General features: G+C 46.5%; 1 protein-coding gene across 2 annotated transcripts in view; it reads left to right on the plus strand.

The window, feature by feature from the left end:
* MDM4 (MDM4 regulator of p53) overlaps positions 1-19,231 on the plus strand; it is a 53,211-nt gene that overhangs the window by 14,844 nt on the left and 19,136 nt on the right. For both annotated transcript variants that reach the window (XM_088458165.1, XM_088458166.1), the window contains exon 4: positions 9,697-9,830. In XM_088458165.1, coding sequence (XP_088314291.1) covers positions 9,697-9,830 — 134 coding nt within the window. The remainder of the gene's footprint in view (positions 1-9,696; positions 9,831-19,231) is intronic.

Below are 19,231 nucleotides of genomic sequence, written 5' to 3' on the forward strand. Positions count from 1 at the left end.
CTGCCCTTTCAGTGTGGTTCCAGCTAAGGATCGCTCCTCTTTCTGATATCCGCACTTTCCTTCAAAGGGTCCTTCGCATTCAGCCTTCCTTTGTCCCTCCTTTGGCGTCTTGGGATTTGGCTGTTCTTCGGGCCCTCCATTTGAACTCCTGGACTCTGTGGATCTCAAATGGCTTACTGCTAAGACCGTTTTTCTTCTGGCTATTGCAGCTGCCAAAAGAGTGTCAGATTTGGGGCTCTCTTGTTGTTCCCCATTTCTGGTTTCTCACCGGGACAGGGCAGTGCTTCGGACTCGCCCTGGCTTCCTTCCTAAGGTGCTCTCTAGTTTCCACATTAATGAGGAAATTGTTGTGCCGGCCTTTAATTCCCCAGACTTCTCGGCAGGTGAGGCCTCATTGGATGTGGTACGTGCCCTCAGGATTTATGTGGACCGTACCAGTTCCCTTTCGGTAGTCAGACTCCTTGTTTGTGCTCTATGACTTCCACAAGAAGGGTCGCCCAAACTTTTGCTCGATGGCTTCGCATGGCGATCTCTGAGGCGTACACTCATGAGGGCCTTCCAGTGCAGCCCTCTGTTACTGCTCATTCTACTCGATCTGTGGGTCCTTCGTGGGCAGCTCGCTGTGGCACCTCGGTTGTTCAGCTTTGTAAGGCGGCCACGTGGTTTTCTGTCCAGACTTCTTTGAGGTATTATGCTTTTGATACCTTTGCCTCTCAGAATGCTTCCTTCGGGCGGCGGATTCTCCTCTCTGCACAGGAGCATCCCCACCCTTGAAGGTACTGCTTTGGTACATCCCCAAGGTCACCCTGTGGACCCTGAAATAGAAAATGAGATATGGTAAGAACTTACCTTTTGTTATCTCTTTCTACGAAGTCCATGGGGTCCACAGGGCACCCACCCTGACGCACCTGTGCTTCAGATGGGCTTCGCTCTGGTCACTGGTTTTCCGTCTCCTGTGAGAATGTGATTCTTGAGTGTTCCAGACTTTTCTTCTCTTTTATCCTCCTCCGGCCTTTGGCTTGCTACGAAACTGAGGTGCTCGGGCTCGGGGGCGGGGTATAGAGGGAGACCCAAGTGCATCCTGGGAGAAAAATTTCCTGCGTAAGGTGCCTGGATGACTCTGCATCACCTATACCCCAAGGTCGCCCTGTGGACCCTATGGACTTCTAGAAAGAGAGATAACAAAGGTAAGTTCTTACCATATCTCTCATTTTTAAAGGGGAACAATTTCCTTTTGATCAGCTAAATTTTCCTGCAATTGTTTTTACACAGTGGCAAAATATACCAGTGTCTGCTACGTTAGGTGCCTCTGAATAAGATTTGCATTGATTAGCGCTACCTAACCTCCAGAAGTAATAAAAACCCTTCACAACCATCAATTCTAGTCTCCAATTGAAGAAATACTGGCAGATTTATTGGGGTGACAACTAATCAGTTTTTTTTCTAGGGTGACTGACCAGGGTGTTACAAAGTTTATGGAAGATTAAAATAAAATTTAAAAAGATAAGTAAATAGGGACTGAATAAGCAAGTGAAGGGTGCAGTAAACATCTGTCAGCGAGATATTAAATGTACTGCAATTTCATTACTAATATGTCAATTCCGTCTGCTGGTCTGTGACTTATTTGAAACACTTATGCATTTAAATAACTTATTTAGCTGCAGTTGGTGCGGGGGAGGAATAAAGGCTGTAAAACATTTAGAGATGTGTTACTTCTTGCTGATCTACATTCGCTTCTTGTAGTTCATCTGTAGGTGTCTTTCTCTTTTAGACACTGCATAAAAATAATCTTGCACATTTTTACATACTGCTATAAAAATCATTATTCTAGATTGCATAGAAGATATCATTTATGAATACATTATTGGGAGCAATTTACAGATGTGAGGGATGGCTACATGACCGTTCACACTGGTCCAATGTACTATTGGACTGTTCTTTCCACTATTTTGTGCCATCAGCACTAGTCACTAATTAGTCACTGTCCGGGGCACTTGTCATTTGCAACTTTGCTCCGTATATACTACCAGTGTAGATAGGATATCTACCATTAGAGAGATCAATCATCTCTATAGTAACTGAGAACTATACTTGGTGTTTTGCTTTTGTTGCACACAGTGCAGGGAGTACAGATAATTAACATTATAGGCACCTTTAATGTGACAGACCATATAGAAATATCAAGTACTTGGATGTTAGTGACCATCACTGATAACTTCCTTGACATATCTTACTGGCTGCTTGGTTTTATGGGTTTGCTTCTTCTTTATATTGTGCAACCTCAGCCAGCAGCCAACTGTAACGGCCTACAGTAGCAATATAAGAGCAGCCACCACCCCATCACCTCTCCTGACAACACTGGATTCATACTGCCAGCAAGGCTATTGATTTTTGATCACAGGTTTACCCACCCTTTCTTCTGCATCTTTATTCTGGATCTGGGAAATAAAACTAGCCCTGCATGAATAATTAATGTTTTTTCCAATATTCTTATGTGAAGGTATAATGCGGCTGTGCACAGAGGTGCTCATACCTTTGTGGCAACTAGCCGTAAGACTACAACTTTAGTGTAGTACTAATATTGGGTCAACGGTTCTGTTTGCAAAGATGTTAAGGCAAGTACAATATATATTTACATTAGTCTCTTCAGGGTCCATAGGCTCCACAGGGATACCTTGGGGTGTAGGTGATGGGAACCAAATCCGGGCACCACGCAGTTAAAGCTTTCAGCTCCTAGGATGCATTGGGTCCACTCTCCCTATACCCCGCCCCTGAGCCAGAGGCGCCTCAGTTTGAGTTGGTGCCCGGCTGGAGCTGGGTCACTGTTAACGCAGAGGGGCTACTTAGAAGCCCCTAAAGCTATTTTATTTCATTTTATGATTTGATAGTTTGTTGCTGTGCGCTCTGAAGACAGTTCAATCGACTGTCCATTAGATGTCTGTGCTGCTGCTCCGTCACCCCGCCGGCGCCGCGACGCCAGTACCGATCTGGGGATCTCGGCGGGACCCCGAGGTCCATGCTAGCCGGGCCCCACAGACTTCCCAGACTTACAAGGTAAGGCAAGCGGTGACCCGCGTATTAGTAGTCATTGCCTTCGTTCTCAGGGGACAGATTGGAGGCGCTGAGGTGGTCGCAGGCCCCCCCATACTCTGCGCTTCCACTAGGGACAGTATCGGCGCAGGAGGCCAGCGTCCCAGGGGTTAATATTCAGCCAGGGGATTCAGCCTTCCCTGTTGTAGCGGCTCCTCCCCTCAGCTCATGCACGCCTTTCCACTGCGGTCTGGCTTTGCTGAGCTGTTTCTTCCTGTGGCTACACCCCCTCTGGTGGTTAATCGCAGATCTCTCAGGCCAGTGTGTGGTCCAGTCCCCCTGCATACCTCTCCCTTGGGTTGAGGTATGCAGCACTGTAGCCTTCTCAGACACTGAATCTGGGCAGTTGATTGTAGTGCCACTTTGTAGTATACTTTCTGCATTGTATCTGACTTATGCTAGCGCTGCCTGTCTGTGTCTTTATTACTAACTGTCAGCATATATCTATACCTCTAATTCTGCCCTAATACAGGTGTAGTTAACGTGGTTCTTCTACCTCACACATATGATATTTGTGAGGTCTGACACATACTGTTGTGTGCTGCACTGTGCCATATTTAGGCAAAGGGCTCCTGCAGCTTACCAAAGTGTCACAGGACCAGTGTGTTGCTTACTTACAGTGGGCTCCTGCAGCTTATCCAAGCATCAGTCAGGACCAGTGTTTTTTTTTTCTCAGACTATTACTTTAACATACAGGTGTATTCAGGGGTTTTTCTGTGCCTCACATTTATAGAACACAGTATTTGTGAGGTTTTGTCATATACATTTGTTGCACTGTGCCATATTTGGGCTGTGTGCTCCTGCATCTTACCCAGGCATAAGACAGGACCAGTATATATATATTTCCTACTAGTATCCTACATACACGGTTGCATTATACCCATTGCCATTTTGGGCGCCATTCACTCTGCAGCTATGGGCCGTATTCAATTACCGACAATATCGCACCCACGATAATATCGCTGATTTTTCGGCAATATCGCCATATTTTATCGACGATTTTTCATGTAAAAATAGAGAACTTTTCTAAATTTTGAAAAAGATTGAAAGTGCGAAATCACTATTTTTGTGTAAAAATGTGGGGATTTCTTACAGAATTCTTTGGACAGCTTCCCTAATGATACTTTGGTGAATTTTTTTTTCCGGATATTGCGTACTTTGGCGAAAATCGACCACTGAAATTTCGGACAATTTTATAACTTTTTTTGTAAAAAATGCATTTAATCTATTGGGGCTGGTATTTTGAAGGGACATAAAGATGCGCCAAGTGTTTTAAACATCGCACGTAGCTGGCGCAGGCATTTTTTTTAGCGGCTTTAAAAAACCACCTGCGCCAGCCACGTGCGGTGTTTAAAGCACTTGGCGCAGCCTTATGGCCCTCCGAAATACCAGACCCAATACGTTAAACGCATTTTTTCATGGGAAAAAAGAAATTAGATTAAAATTTCAGCGCCCGTTTTTTGGTAAAGTATGCAATGTACAAAATGTTTTTTCGCTAAATTATCATTAGGGGTACTGTCCAAAGGGTTCTTCCCCACATTTTTACCGAAAAAAACCAGGGACTGGTTATTATTCTACTCTCTAGTTGAGCAGCCGAATGGGTCTCATTGGCCTAGCCTCAACCTCATATCCTTGAACAAATTCCTCAGGGTACTTTGGTTCAGGTTGGAAACCCTGCGCTCCTTCATCCTAGCTATGGAGCCTGGGGACTTCATGGTATCTCTGGATTTTCAGGACGCGTACCTACAGGTAGCTATAGCGCCCTCACATTGATATCTCCAGTTTGCTATACAGCAAACAGCAGCACTTCCAATTTCAGACTCTGCCCTTTGGACTATCCACAGCTCCACGGGTGTTTACCAAAATTATGGCTATCATTAAGGCTATCATGGCGGACCATCTACGTGGTCAGGGTGTCCGACTGTTACCATATCTGGACGACCTCCTGCTCTTAGCAGGATCCTCAGAAGTGCTTACCGCCATCTGCAGTTAACCATTGCTTTCCTGCACAAGCACGGATGGTTAATCAACTGGAAAAATTCCTCCCTGAATCCCTCAGAGTATGAATCATCTTGGAGCCCTGCTGGATTCTCCGGATCAGAGAATCTTTCTGACATCAGACAAGATGTTGCCGAGTGTCGATCCACTCAGCAATGCAGGTTTTGAAATCAATGGTGTCCACCTTCGACATGGTGGAATATGCTCAGTTCCTTTCCAGGCCTTTGCAAATGCTGATCCTCTCCAGGTGGAACGGGTTACCCCATTGGATCAAAGCTCAGACGATTGTGCTCTAGCCAGAGGTGCGTCTCTCTATCTTGGTGGCTACAGACACCTAATCTAACCAAGGGTCGCCCCTTTTGGACCCTGGACTTGGGTAATCCTAACAACTGACGCCAGTCTTCGGGCTGAGGCACAGTGTCCGGCCCTTTCAGGGCCGTTGGACAGTTGTTGAAGCAATTCTTCCAATATACGTTTTGGAACTTCAGGCTGTATACAGGGCGCTCATGATGGCAAGACACATTCTTCATGGCAATCCCTTGAAGATTCAGTCCGACAACGCCAACCCAGTGGTTTGCATTAACCATCAAGGAGGCACTCTAAGTCGGGCAGCAATGGCAGAAGTGTCACGCATTCTGACATGGGCAGTGTGTCACCTCTCGGCCATTTCGGCAGTGTTCATTCCTAGAGTTCTCAATTGGGAAGCTGACTTCCTCAGCTGTCACGACATGCATCCAGGGGAATGGTCTGTCATCACCAAGAGGTATTTCAACTCCTAGTGGACAGATGGGGCCTCCCAAAGGTGGACCTCATGGCCTTCAGTCACAATCATACCAGTGTACGGGTCCAGAACAAGAGATGCCGAAGCAAGCTTGGTGGACGCTCTGTCAGTTAAGTGGGCCTTCCAGTTTGTGTACCTATTTCTTCCTGTCTCCCTACTTCCTCAAATTCTTCAGATGTTTAAGCAGGATGGAGGCATGGTTCTGCTGGTGGCTCCAGCTTGGCCCAGAAGTCATTGGTACTCAGATCTTTGGAGTCTCTCCATCTACACTCTGTTCCTGCTACCTCATTGTCAGGATTTGTTGTCTCAGGGTCCTTGCCTTTACCCGGACTTGGGTAGTCTGGCTTCAGACATCCATCCTAAGGTTCAGGGGATTCTCCAGCTCAGTCATCAGCACAATACTTCGAGCGCATAAACCTGCCTCAGCCAGAATGTACCTGAGGCCGGCCCCACCTGTATAATGGCAGCCGCTGCACTGAAGGGGTTAACCCCCATGCTATGGCGCCATTTTTAAAAGGACAAAAGGTGCCAGGTGCCTATTGTAAATGTGTACTCTGCGCTGGGCGCCGAGTGTTTAAAAATACAAACGTATTTAAAATGGTATGTGCAGCACTGAGCCAGGAAAGCACGTCCTGGCTCAGTGCTGCAGGGTGCAAAGCCTGATGCTGTGCACAGGCATGAAATGTGAATGTATTTAAAATGTATGATTTTACATGTATATTTTGTAAAGAAAATGCACTTCTTGGATATGCCAGTATAAAACATGACCAACTTGTGACTGCAGGAAATTAGATGCTGATTGTCATTCCTAGCAGGAGGTCTGATGAGTAGAAAGACCTGTTGTGGTCAGTGAACTCTATGTGAGACCTAGCTGGAAGGTTTCTGTGTGAATAGTGTCATATGGCTAAACACTTTGTTTACAGCACTTCCTTTGAAAAGACAATTTGTTTGTTTTTAAGAAGCCCCATTTGTTTGTCACTGAATTTAAGGTTGGAAATGCCAAACTGATACTTCCATTGGGAAGGATGAATGTCACTGTGAAATGTTATATCAACATTTTAGGAGACCGTTATGTTGTATGATAAATCAGTTTGTGTTTAGGTTTGGGTGGTAGATAAGAAAGGAGGAAATTGGGTGACTCCTTTTGAAATGTAATATGTGGTTAAATTATATTATGTGAGGAAGCATGATTGGTAGAGAGGAACACGGGGCGGATTTACCCCCCTGTGATATTGTGTGTAAGAATGATATAAAAAGAGAGCCTGTATGTGTACATTCCTACAAATTCTTTGAGGAGAAGAACTGCTGATTGATAAGATTCCTGTATGCTAATGTACCCCTTCATTCGGAAGGTTGAGTCTTTAAGACTTTGAGCAATAAACATCTTGCCTGACTTCAATTGCATCTCAGTCATGTGACCAACAGAATTGCGCCAAACGCTATTCCGTTCTCCGGCTGTTCTGGGTAGGAGCTCCGAGTCTCCCAAGTTCAGGCCCTCTGCCAGCTACCGTGCAGACCTGGTCCATTGCAAGGGATCACGAGGAATCAGCCGACACCAATCAGGGGGTGTGGTCGCAGCTAGTAAAACGCAGAAGCGTTGCCGAGGTAGGAGCCTGGGTGTTCAAAAGCGGTTCTGAGTGCCGATAGGAGGAGCTCTGTGGTGGCAGCATCGTTGCATGTCCACAGTGCAGTGGGCGGAGTCAGTGACAGGCGGTCACTGACGGTAAGCGGGAATCCCTGATACCCCAAGGTCTAGTGCGGATCGATAACTCAACCTGTGATCGGGAGTTCGGGCTGGAAGCTGTCCGGTCACAGTACCACAGAGTGTGGAATCCTTGTTTCCAGTGGTGTCGCTCTCGGGATTACAACCCTCGGATGTTTCGTATTTCCAGAATATTGGCATTCCTTCTAACTGGATTGTATCTCTGCCTACGCCTGGCCTCGTTTGAAAGTACATGTCTCTGCACTGTCAGTGTGGTTCCAACGAAGGATAGCTCCGCTCCCAGATATTCATACCTTTTTCCAGGGTGTTCTCCGGATTCAAACTCCCATTGTTCCCCCCCCCCCCTGTGGCTCCTTGGGATTTGGCGGTAGTTCTTCGGGCCCTCGAGGGTCCTCCAGTTGAACCACTAGATTAGGTGGACCTCAAGTGGTTAACAGTTAAGACTCTTTCTCCTGGCATTTACCAGGAGGGTGTCAGATCTGGGAGAGCTCTCCTGTCGTCCTCCCTTTCTGATATTTCAACAAGGTAGGGCTGTGCTTCGCACCAGCCCCGAGTTTCTTCCTAAAAGTGGTTTCTAATTTCCATGTTAATCAGGAAATTATTGTACCGGCCTTTCAGTTACCAGACCGCACAGCAGGTAAGGCCTCATTGGATGTGGTCCGTGTTCTCAGGATTTACGTGGACCGTACCAGTTCCCTTCGGAAATCAGACTCCTTGTTTGAGCTATTTTTGTTTTTCACAAGAAGAGATGGCCAGCCTATAAACAAACATTGGCTAGATGGCTTTGTATGACCAGAGGCTCACAAACTCCCTTGGGTCAGAAACTTTGACACCTTTTAGAATATGTGTTGTATTTGCTCCTTAGCCCTCAGGGCCTGATTCAGACTCTGTCGCAAGCGCTGAGCGCTCGCAACTGGGTCGATGGTGGCCCACAGCGCATGCGCAGGACAGAGCCGGCTCCGTCGTGCACATGCACGAGACCCGGCTAGCGATGGGCACTCCGTCGCTCCGGGTCTCGCAACAAAGGGGGCGAGCTGTCGATGTTGAGTGACAGCTCGCCTCCTTTGGTGGGCGGGCCAGCGGGGTGGCTGCCCAAACGGAGGCGTTCCCATGAGAACGCCTGTTGTTTGGGGGCGGCCCCACTGACCTCACGAGTGACGTCAGTGGAGAGATTCCGGCTCTGTTAGAGCCGAAATCTCACTGGGGCTTGCGGCCACGAGACCCTACCAAAAGGGTCTCGTCGCAAGCCCGATGGTTGCGATGGTCTTGACCATCGCGACCATCATCATGGCCGCTCGCTGTAGCTGTGGGTGGTCACCCACAGCTATGCGAGCGGCCAGGAGGCCATTCTAAAAAAGAAAAAAGCCCGGCCTTGATTCAGAGCGAGCCCTCTGTCAGAGCGACCGTGTCTGAATCAGGGCCTCAGTCTCCTCAGCTTACGTGCTAGCAAGCGACCAGTTCTGTTCCCTAGAACATAAAAGTTCTGTTTGAGACGTGCAATGTTCTGCTGAACCTCCTGTAATGAAAATGTATTAGTAATTCCTTTAAAAAGCTTCTTGTTGGCAGGGTTCACCTTATGAGTAGCCTCTAATCTTACCACTTCTGTCTCAACCATGTTTTATAGTTGCTTTTGAGGTAAAGCCTGTTGTCATTAATGTAGGTAAAAAAAATAAAACTTAGTTATTCAGTACTTCTAACTAGATATTGTTAATACTTCCATTTGGTGTTGCTTATGCTTTTCTGATGGTCTTCTAACACCTCTTTCTCATCAGTTGTATGTTTGTTCTCCTGAGAGAGAGAATTAGTATTGTATCAGTAAATATGGCTGCAGTTCTATTAATAAAAAGCTCACACTTATTTGTTCCATTGTAACTAGAAAATGGCAGACACTGATCTGTTATGAAAGCCTACATCTGTGGCATGTTTGTATATATTATGTGTAAAATTAGAAGCTTTGCAGATGTAAAAGTAAATTTGGTTGTAGGATAAATTATGATTTTATTGTAATATTCAGTGCGCCCTAGTTTTGCAATTTATTCATCCTTAATAAAGATATGATTATATTGGCATATCATGTAATGCATGTGTTTTTTTTTCTGCATAGGTTATGCATTATTTGGGCCAGTACATCATGGTGAAACAGCTGTATGACAAGCAGCAGCAACACATTGTTCACTGCGGCACTGATGAACTTGGGCAGTTATTGGGCATCACAACATTTTCTGTCAAGGACCCCAGGTAAAGAGATTTTATTTAAAGCTTTTAAATGACTTTCTGTACATCTGAAATTATTCTGGCAAATAGTCCCACTGTTCCATGTGTGCTTCTGGTTTCATAAATGACTAGTTGTTGAAAGCTATTAGTTTAGCTGTGTATTGCTGAGTGGGGATAGGACCATATTCATTTAGCACTAGCTGCCGACTACATCCCGCTGTAAGAACGGTTTTGGAGGATGCACACTAGTTGAGGTCTGCTCGTAACTATATAGGTTGAGCAGACACATAGCTTATTATGGTAGCTTATTTACTAACATGTGCACAACACATGTCATACCCCTTTCAGACATACTGAGAATCCCGGGAATTTGGCCTGCCTCAGCCAAATTCCCGGGTAGCCGCGTATTTCTGAAAGGTACCGACCAGGGTATTTCCCGGGACTTAAGTCCCGGGATATTACCCTGCTTATGTGTGAATGGTGCTACCCGGGAATTTACTACTCCTGGGCTGCACCAAGCAGCTTTTACATTGGCAGCGCAGAGCGTCCTATAGGACGCTCTGCACTGCTGCTCACCACCCCCCGCACCTGTGACTGTGGCGCTAACAACAGAGTCAGGCACAGAGAACACCAGCCGGACGCCGGGGAGGGAGACCGGCGCTGGAGACCGCCGGTGGTTCGCAGCCACAGTGGGCCGCCCGCTCTCCCGCTGGACCAACAGGGCAGATAGGAAATTATTTTATTACCTATTTTAACAGTGGCTGCATTTTGATTTGCTTAACGATGACATCAGTGGCAGCCGGAGAGGGGATAGGTTAGGAAGAGCAGACGAGAGGCAGGTAATATTTAAAACGAAAAATCTGGCTTATGTCTGAAAGGGGTCTACCTGGGAATATCCCGGCTATATGCTGCAGTGTCTGAAAGGGGTATTAGTGGTTTTTTTTTTCCCCCTTTCAAGCTGCTATAAATTTATTTGCTGTGCGGATATTGTAGCACTTTTGGTTCCTCCTCTCCTGTAAGAAGTACATGTCTTGCTCCTGTATTGTTTCCTGGTTAGTCTTTATAAGCAGAACATATTAAAGGTAGCCCTCCAATGTTGAACACAGTTCTTCAGGCATTGTCTTATCATTGACCCATTAAGTGACAACATAACTTCTCTCTTCTTGCCACTTATACGTTTTTCCTATACAACCACTGTTGTTTGGGCTTTTCTCAGTGCTGGTCTAAAGGCCCCCACACACTGAGCAATATTTTAGCCATTCCGACGGATTGGAACGATATCGCAGCTATATAGTTCCGTGTGGGCATGATATCGGCCGCTGCGCGCTTATCCAGATCTTTCTCTTTCATCAAGGCTGGGGACCCTGGACCATGGGATTGTAGGTTGGGGCTGGAGTTGACACTTACTAAAACTGTATCTTTAAATCCTATGCTACTCCCTGCAATCCCACAATTCCAGTCTTCGTTAAGTGCCTGAGGAGTTAGGCACCATTTTGATGGGCTGCGTAGCAGCCGTTCTGTAGTGTAGTTATATTTTGCCTCCGGCGGCACCCACTTTGGGCTTACAGTTTTCTGGTCAGGCAGCCTGAACGTACCCTCCCCTGGGGGCGGCTTTTGAACGTCCCATGGTCCAGTGTCCCCCAGCCTTGATGAAGGAGTGGATTTTTGGTTACTTACCATTGAATCTTTTTCTCTGAATCAGGCTGGGGGACACTGCGTTCCCTCCCTCACGCTCAGTCGTGCAAGTTGTTTGGTTCTTGACCGGGTTTTTCCCTACTGGTTTGTTTGGTTGTTCTAAACCGGTTCATGGGGTTCCTGCTACTCCTCTCTGGACTCTTTTAAAGAAGTACTGGAATTGTGCGATTGCAGGGGGGAGGAGCATAGGATTTAAAGCTACAGTTTTATTAAGTGCCAGCTCCAGCCCAACCTACAATCCCATGGTCCAGTGTCCCCCAGCCTGATTCAGAGAAAAGGATTCAACAGTAAGGAACCAAAAATCCCCTTTTCTGTTTGCACAAGTAATCTTGAGAATCGACAGACTGTCTCATGCTGGTCTATGCGGAGGGACGGGGTAAGGCCGGCATATCGGGTTGGGCAGCGGATAGCTCTGTGTGTGGGGACCACCTGATATGCCGGCCGTCGGATCGCGCGTCGCAATCCTGGCTACCATACCGTACCTACTTGTATTGTGTGTAGCCAACTTAGGCTTTTTGCTTACCCTCATGTCGTATAATGTCCCTTTCTCTCTGCTGTTGCAATTACCAATTCTTGTGTGTCCTGACTTCAGATTTTCATGTCCCATGTATGTTACTTTATATTTTCAAGTGATAAAGATTATACAATTAAAGGGGAGAATTAAATTCTGATTGTGGGAATGTAGCTCCTGTTTTAATTGTCCAGAGCTATTTTGTTGACTGCATCTCGCCCAACACTTAACCCGGGAGATGCACCTTACTGCCACTAATGCCCGGGGCTTATGCTAGGCACACACTAGCTGATATATCGGCCGTTCAGTTGAATGGCCGATATATCAGCCAGTGTGTGCCTAGCATATCGGCCATTCAATTGAATGGCTGATATATCGTGGACACTTTGGCAGGTGTGTACCAGCGATATGTTTGTGAAGAATGTCGGTAACTCCCCGACTAGCCCCAAGGCACTAGTTGATGCAGATTTCTTGCGGCATAAGTCGGCTAGTCGCAGGTTTACAGCGTGAGCAAATTGAATAGTTCCAGGCACTTAACCCGAAAGCTACATCCCCACAATGAGAATTGAATTCCGCCCCCCCTCCCTTACATTTTTCTACAATATTTTTTTTTTTCCACCTTAAATTACATATTTGATATAAATTACCCTATAAATCGATTTTCTGTAAGCATTCTCCTGAGGCATTCTTTCGGTTTTTGTTGTCAGTCTGGGAATTTACTAACTATTGTTACATAGTATTTACATCTATCTACTGTGAACTCGCTGCATGGAAAGAGAATATATGTATGTGCGTGTGTGTATATGTGTGTGTGTATGTGTATATGTATGTATATATATATATATATATATATTCCAAAGTAGGTCCGCACTCACGATACGTTTAATGCATTTTGCTGGGGTGACCAACCCATATAGTGCCATTAATCCACATATATTAGAGAAAAACTCTGGGGTGCACTCACCAGACTCCATAAAAATATCCTTTAATTCATAAAATAGATGGGAACAGCATAATGTCGACGTTTTGGTCCTACAGCATGGACCTTTGTCAAGACTCCTTGATAAAGGTCTATGCTGTAGGACCGAAACGTCGACATTATGCTGTTCTCATCTATTCTATGGATTAATTAAAGGATATTTTTATGGTCTGGTGAGTGCACCCTAGAGATAGATAGATAGATAGATATATAATGCATTTTCATGTTTTGCTGCCGCACAACCTGGAATTAAAATGGATTGTTTGAAGGTGTGTATCATTTCATTCACAGAACATACCTACAACTATGAAGAAGTTTGTTTGTTTTTTTTTTATTTATTTATATTGTGAATCAAACAACATTTAGGACAACATAACAGAAAACTTCAGCGTGCATAACTATTCACCCCCCTAAAGTCAGTACTTTGTCGAGTGACCTTTTGCGGCAAATACAGCTGCAAGTCGCTTTGGATAAGTCTATGAGCTTGTGAAATCTTGCCCCTGGAATTTTTGTCCATTCCTCAAGGCAAAACTGCTCCAGCTCCTTCATGTTGGATGGATTCCACTTGTGAACAGCAATCTTCAAGTCTGATCAGATTCTCTATTGGATTGAGATCTGGACTTTGACTAGGCCATTCCATAACATTTAAATGTTTCCCTTTAAACCACTCGAGTGTTGCTTTAGTAGTTAGTCTGCTTCGGGTCATTGTCCTGCTGGAAGGTGAACCTCCGTCCCAGTCTCAAATCACAGGCAGACTAAAACAGGTTTAGCTCAAGAATATCCCTGTATATAGCACCATCCATCTTTCCCTCGACTCAAATCAGTTTCCCAGTCCCTGCTGCTGAAAAACATCCCCACAGTATGATGTTGCCACCACCATGTTTCACTGTGGGGATGGTGTTCTTGGGGTGCTGGGATGTGTTGGGTTTCTGCCAGACATAGCGTTTTCCTTGTTGGCCGAAAAGTTAAATTTTAGTCTCATCTGACCAGAGCACCTTCCTCCATACATTTGGAGAGTCGCCAACATGCCTTTTGGCAAACTCAAATCGTGTCGTCTTATTTTTATCACTAAGTAATGGCTTTTTTTCTGGCCAGCTCTATTGAGTGTATGGCTGCTTGTGGTCACATGCACAGATACATCAGCCTCTGCTTTGGTATTCTGCAGCTCCTTCAGGGTTACCTTTTGGCTTCTGTGCTGCCTCTGATTAATGCCCTCCTTGCCCGGTCTGTGAGTTTTGGTGGGTGGCCCCCTCTTGGCAGGTTTGTTGTGGTACCATGTTCTTTCCATTTGTTGATGATGGATTTGATGGTGCTCCGGGAGATCATCAAAGATTTGGATATTTTTTTTATAACCCAGCCCAGAATTGTACTTCTCAACAACTTTGTCCCTGACTTGTTTGGAGAGCTCCTTGTTCTTCATGGTGTGATGCCTCTTGCTTAGTGGTGTTGCAGCCTCTGGGGCCTTTCACAAAGGGTGTGTTTATTCTGACAGATCATGTGACACTTAGATATCACACAGGTGGACTTAATTTCACTAATTGTGTGGCTTCTGAAGGTGATTGGTTTATTTATAAAGATTCATTTTAATATATATATCTTTCTCATTTCACTTCACCAAATTAGACTATTTTGTGCAGATCCATCACATAAAATTCAGATAAAAATAAAATAAAATATAAGTTGTAATGTAACAAAAAAGGTAAAAAGCCAAGGGGGGGTGAATACTTTTGCAAGGCACTGTTTGTGTGTGTGTATCTTCTCCCCAGGCTGTTTTCTGCGGGCATATCGCCCGGCAGAAACAGCCTACCGCCTGGCAGTTTTCCCCGCTGCATTCCCGGTCACCTTCGCCGACCCCTGCTGTGGAACGCTGGCCTCTGAAGCGATCGGAGGCTAAAGAAGCATGTGGGGGACTAGCTAGCAAGCTCCCCAGACTGCAGCCCGTAATCCAGGGTACAGGTAAGGGACCTCCGCTTGCGGGGACCCGCGTCTTTGTGCAGTCCAGTCTCAGGAGATGGACTGGAGGCGCTGATGTGGACAGTTGTGCACCCACAACTCCACTAGACCACCGGGGCATTAATATACTGGCGCAAAATTTAGAGGTTAGGGAGTTCCTGGTGGTTAATGTCAGCTCTCTCCCTGCAGCCCCTTCCCCAGCTCAGGGTGCCATTCCACTGCAGTCTAGCCATTCCTTGAACTGTTCCTCCCTCACCTTCTGCCCCCTCAGATACGTGGCAGCCATTTTCTTTTTCACAGGTCTCTGGGAACGCTGGGTATCCCTGTGTCCAGTATACCTGTATACCTCTCCCACGGGACAGTTTTTTTTTTTTTTCTGCGTTTGTATGTGACTCTCTACTTTCTATACTTACACTTACACTTTTCCCTTATTCTAATTTACCCTGACATACTAAGGTATAGGGGCTTCATTGTACCTCACATCTTATATGTATTTCTGAGGGCTGTCACCTACTATATAGCGCGGTTGCACTCTACACGGTGCCATTTTACACATACTGCAGGGTGTTCACTGCACTGTATCATACTGTGTGCCAGACATAGCCACAAGAATAATAAAACAAAGGGAAGATTAACAAGCAGGCTGATGCTCCTGCTCCTACTCTGGTGTCTTGTAAGTCCTGCTGAGCGAGCTTAGCCCCAGAGGACCTCATTTAGGATGGTTTTTGTACTAATTGTTACACAGGCACTGGCCCCTCAGTCCCGGTGTCTCATCCTCAGGACCCATCCTGGGCTGCTTTTTCTCAGGTTCTGACAGAGATTGCGGAAGACTTAGCAGTCCCCGTGGTAGCCCCCCCCTGTGGGATAGCCACAGCAGGTACGCCATGCAAATCCTTTGCCTCCCCCATGGGTAGATGTACTCTACCTTTAGTACATATTTAGGATAATACCTCTACAGTTTTTAAGCAAATGCTGCAAAAGGAAAAGCCTTTACCTCCTAAACATGCTGTTCTCTTCCCAGTCCACCCAGTTATCTGATTCTGATGCATCATCTGGGGGGGCAGGAGACGCAGACCTCTCTCTCTGACTCGGTCTCAGGAGACGAGGAGCCACCCTCTAAATTAAAAATACCTGCTCTTTTGAGAGCCGTAACATCCATTTTGCAAATAGAAAAGGAAGAACCCGCTCCTAAGAAAAAAAACAACCACTTTTTAAACTACTAAAGGTAGTTTTACCAGTGTTCCCTCACTCTGATCAGCTATCTGATCACATGAGTGAAGCATGGAATATGCCCTGTAAAAAGTTTCAAACTCCAAAACGTTTAAGTTCCTTTTTACCCTCTTCCAGCTACTGATTGCACTAAATGGGAAGTTCCCCCAGCAGTGCATTCTTGTGTAATACGACTGGTTAAGAATGCCACCTTACCCATCCATACTGCAACCTCCTTGACAGAGACTACAGATAGGCGTATAGAAGCTTGTCACAAATCCATATACTCTTACAGGAGGTATTACTCGTCCTGCTAGGGCTATGGCCGGGTTGGCAAAAGCCATTGAGAGTTAGACAGAGGCCCTAAAAGACATTCCACCCTGATGCTTCAAGGGAGCAACTATCCTACATATCTCACATTAGAGATACAGCCTCCTACTTGGGAGAAGCAGCTATGGATACTGCTCTCCTGACCTCTAGGATATCTACCACTTCGATAGTGGATCGCCATATTGTTTGGCTACATTCCTGGAAAGCAGACTCAGGTTCAAAAAGTGCTCTGGCGTCCCTTCCTTATTCTGGAGATATCCTGTTTGGTTCAGAATTAGATAAAATTGTGACTACTTTGGCAGCTTCCAAGACTGCATTCCTGCTCTCTACATAGAATACAAAGCCTCGGATGTCATCCTTTCAGGTCCTTTCGCCCTCAAGGAAAAGCTAAGCGTCAGGCATCAGCCAAGGCCTCCAAGCATAGGGCCAAACAAGCCTGGGCTACTAGACGTCCACCTGCCAAGTCTGAGGACAAGCATACAGCCTGACGGGGTGAGCCTCTCCGTGGTGGCTTCCAGGGTGGGAGGCAGACTTTTTAAATTCAACCAGTTTTGGCGTCAAACCACATCAGACGCCTGGGTAAGCGAAGTGGTCTCCCATGGATATGCTCTATCCTTCCTAAGGCGACCCCCCCACCCCTCCCTCCAGCAGTTCTTTTGCACAGGGCCTCCATCAGACCCAAGCAAGGCTCTGCTGCTCCAAAAAGCCATAGTCATTACTGAATTCAGCAGTAATTCCGGTCCCCACCTCACAACGAGGCAAGGGCTGCTATTCTACCTTTTTCCTGGTTCAGAAGCCCAATGGGGCTCATCGGCCTATCCTCAACCTCAAATCTCTGAACAAGTGTATCAGGGTGCCCAGGTTACGTATGGAAACCCTACGCTCTATTATCCTGGCTATGGAGCCTGGGCATTTTATGGTGTCTCTGGACATTCATGATGCTTACCTACATGTACCTATAGTGCCTTCTCATCAACAATATCTCCGGTTTGCTATCCTACAACAGCATTACCAATTTCAGGCCCTACCGATTGGCTTCTCAGCGGCCCCTCAGGTATTTACCAAAATTATGGTTGCCTCCATTCGTCACCAGGGTATCAGACTACTCCTGTACTTAGACGACCTCTTGCTGTTGGCTAGCTCCCCAGAGTTACTTCACTACCATCTGCAGATATCAATTGCCTTCCTACAAACGCACGGGTGGCTGATCAACTGGAAAGTCTTCCCTGACTCCTTCTCAAAGAATGGTACATTTAGGAGCCCTCTTGGACTCTCAGGTTCGGAGAATCTTTCTAACAGACATGATCTTCTTAATACAACATTGAGTGCACAGACTGCTCTGCAGTCGCCGAGTGTCAATTCACGGTGCAATACAGACATTGGGATCAATGGTGTCCACCTTTGACATGGTGGAGTTCGTCAGTTTCACTCCAGGCCCCTCCTGATCCTCTCCAGGTGGAACGGCCTACCTCATCTACTTCGATCCCAGATGATTGGTCACCCCCCGGAGGTTCGCCTGTCCCTAGTCTGGTGGCTCCAGACAATCCATTTAGATGGGGATCGCCCATTTTGGATCCCAGATTGGGCTCTCCTCACCACGGACGCAAGCCTCCAATGGTGGTGCGCAGTGACCGGCCAGCACTCCTTCCAGGGCCGCTGGACCAGAGTCGAGGAAAAGTTACCAATCAATGTCTTGGAACTTTGAGCCATTTACAGTTCTTTCACTCTAGCTCAGGAAATTCTTCAGGACAGGCCAGTACAACTACAGCCCAACATTGCCACGGCAGTGGCCTACCTCAACCACCAAGGAGGCACTCTTGAGTCTGGCAGCAATGGCAGATGTGTCCCACATTCTCACATGGACCAAACACCATCTCCCAACCATCTCCGCGGTTCATCCTGGGAGTTCTCAGTTGGGAAGCAGATTTCCTCAGCCGTCACGACGTGCATGCAGGAAAGTGGTCTCTACATCCAGAAGTCTTTCGGCTCCTGGTGGACAAATGGGGTCTGCCGGCTGTGGATCTCATGGCCTCAAGACAAAACAACAAACTTAGAGTATAGAGCCAGGACAAGGGACCCCTACGCAGCCTTCGTGGACGCATTGTCAGTGAAATGGACCTTCCATTTGGCATACCTCTTTTCCCCACAGTCCTGTTGATAGCTCTGGCTTGGCCCAGATGCCATTGGTACTCCAGTCTTCAGAGTGTCTCCATAGACGTTCCTCTATGGACAGACCTGTTGCCTCAGGGTCCATGTCTACATCCGGACCTGGCCCATCTGACTTGAACGGCTTGGCTCTTGAGACATCCCTCCTTACGGCTAAGGTATTTTACAGCTCTGTGGTCCAAACCATGTTCAGGGCTCGTAAACTCTGCCTCAGCCAGGATTTATCACAGAATATGGCATACATATTTCCAGTGGTGTGCTCCAAGAAACTATAACCCCCCCCCCCCACAAAGTTTTTAAGGTGTCTAGAATTCTTGCCTGCCTTCAGGCTGGATTGGAACTCTGCCTCCGCCTAGCATCTCTGAAAGTGCAGGTCTCTGCTTTATCCATCTGGTTCCTCTACCAGATGTTCACACCTCCTTGCAAGGTGTTCTCTGTATACAGCCTCCCTATGTCCCTCCTGTGGCTCCATGGGATTTGGCAAGTTGTGCTGCAAGCATTTCAAGAACCTCCATTCGAACCCCTGGAATCAGTGGATGTCAAGTGGCTCACTGCGAAGACTGTTTTTTCTGGCTATCGCAT

Source organism: Taudactylus pleione, unplaced genomic scaffold (assembly GCF_031769625.1).
Source record: "Taudactylus pleione unplaced genomic scaffold, aTauple2 ptg000814l, whole genome shotgun sequence".
Lineage (NCBI taxonomy): Eukaryota > Metazoa > Chordata > Amphibia > Anura > Myobatrachidae > Taudactylus > Taudactylus pleione.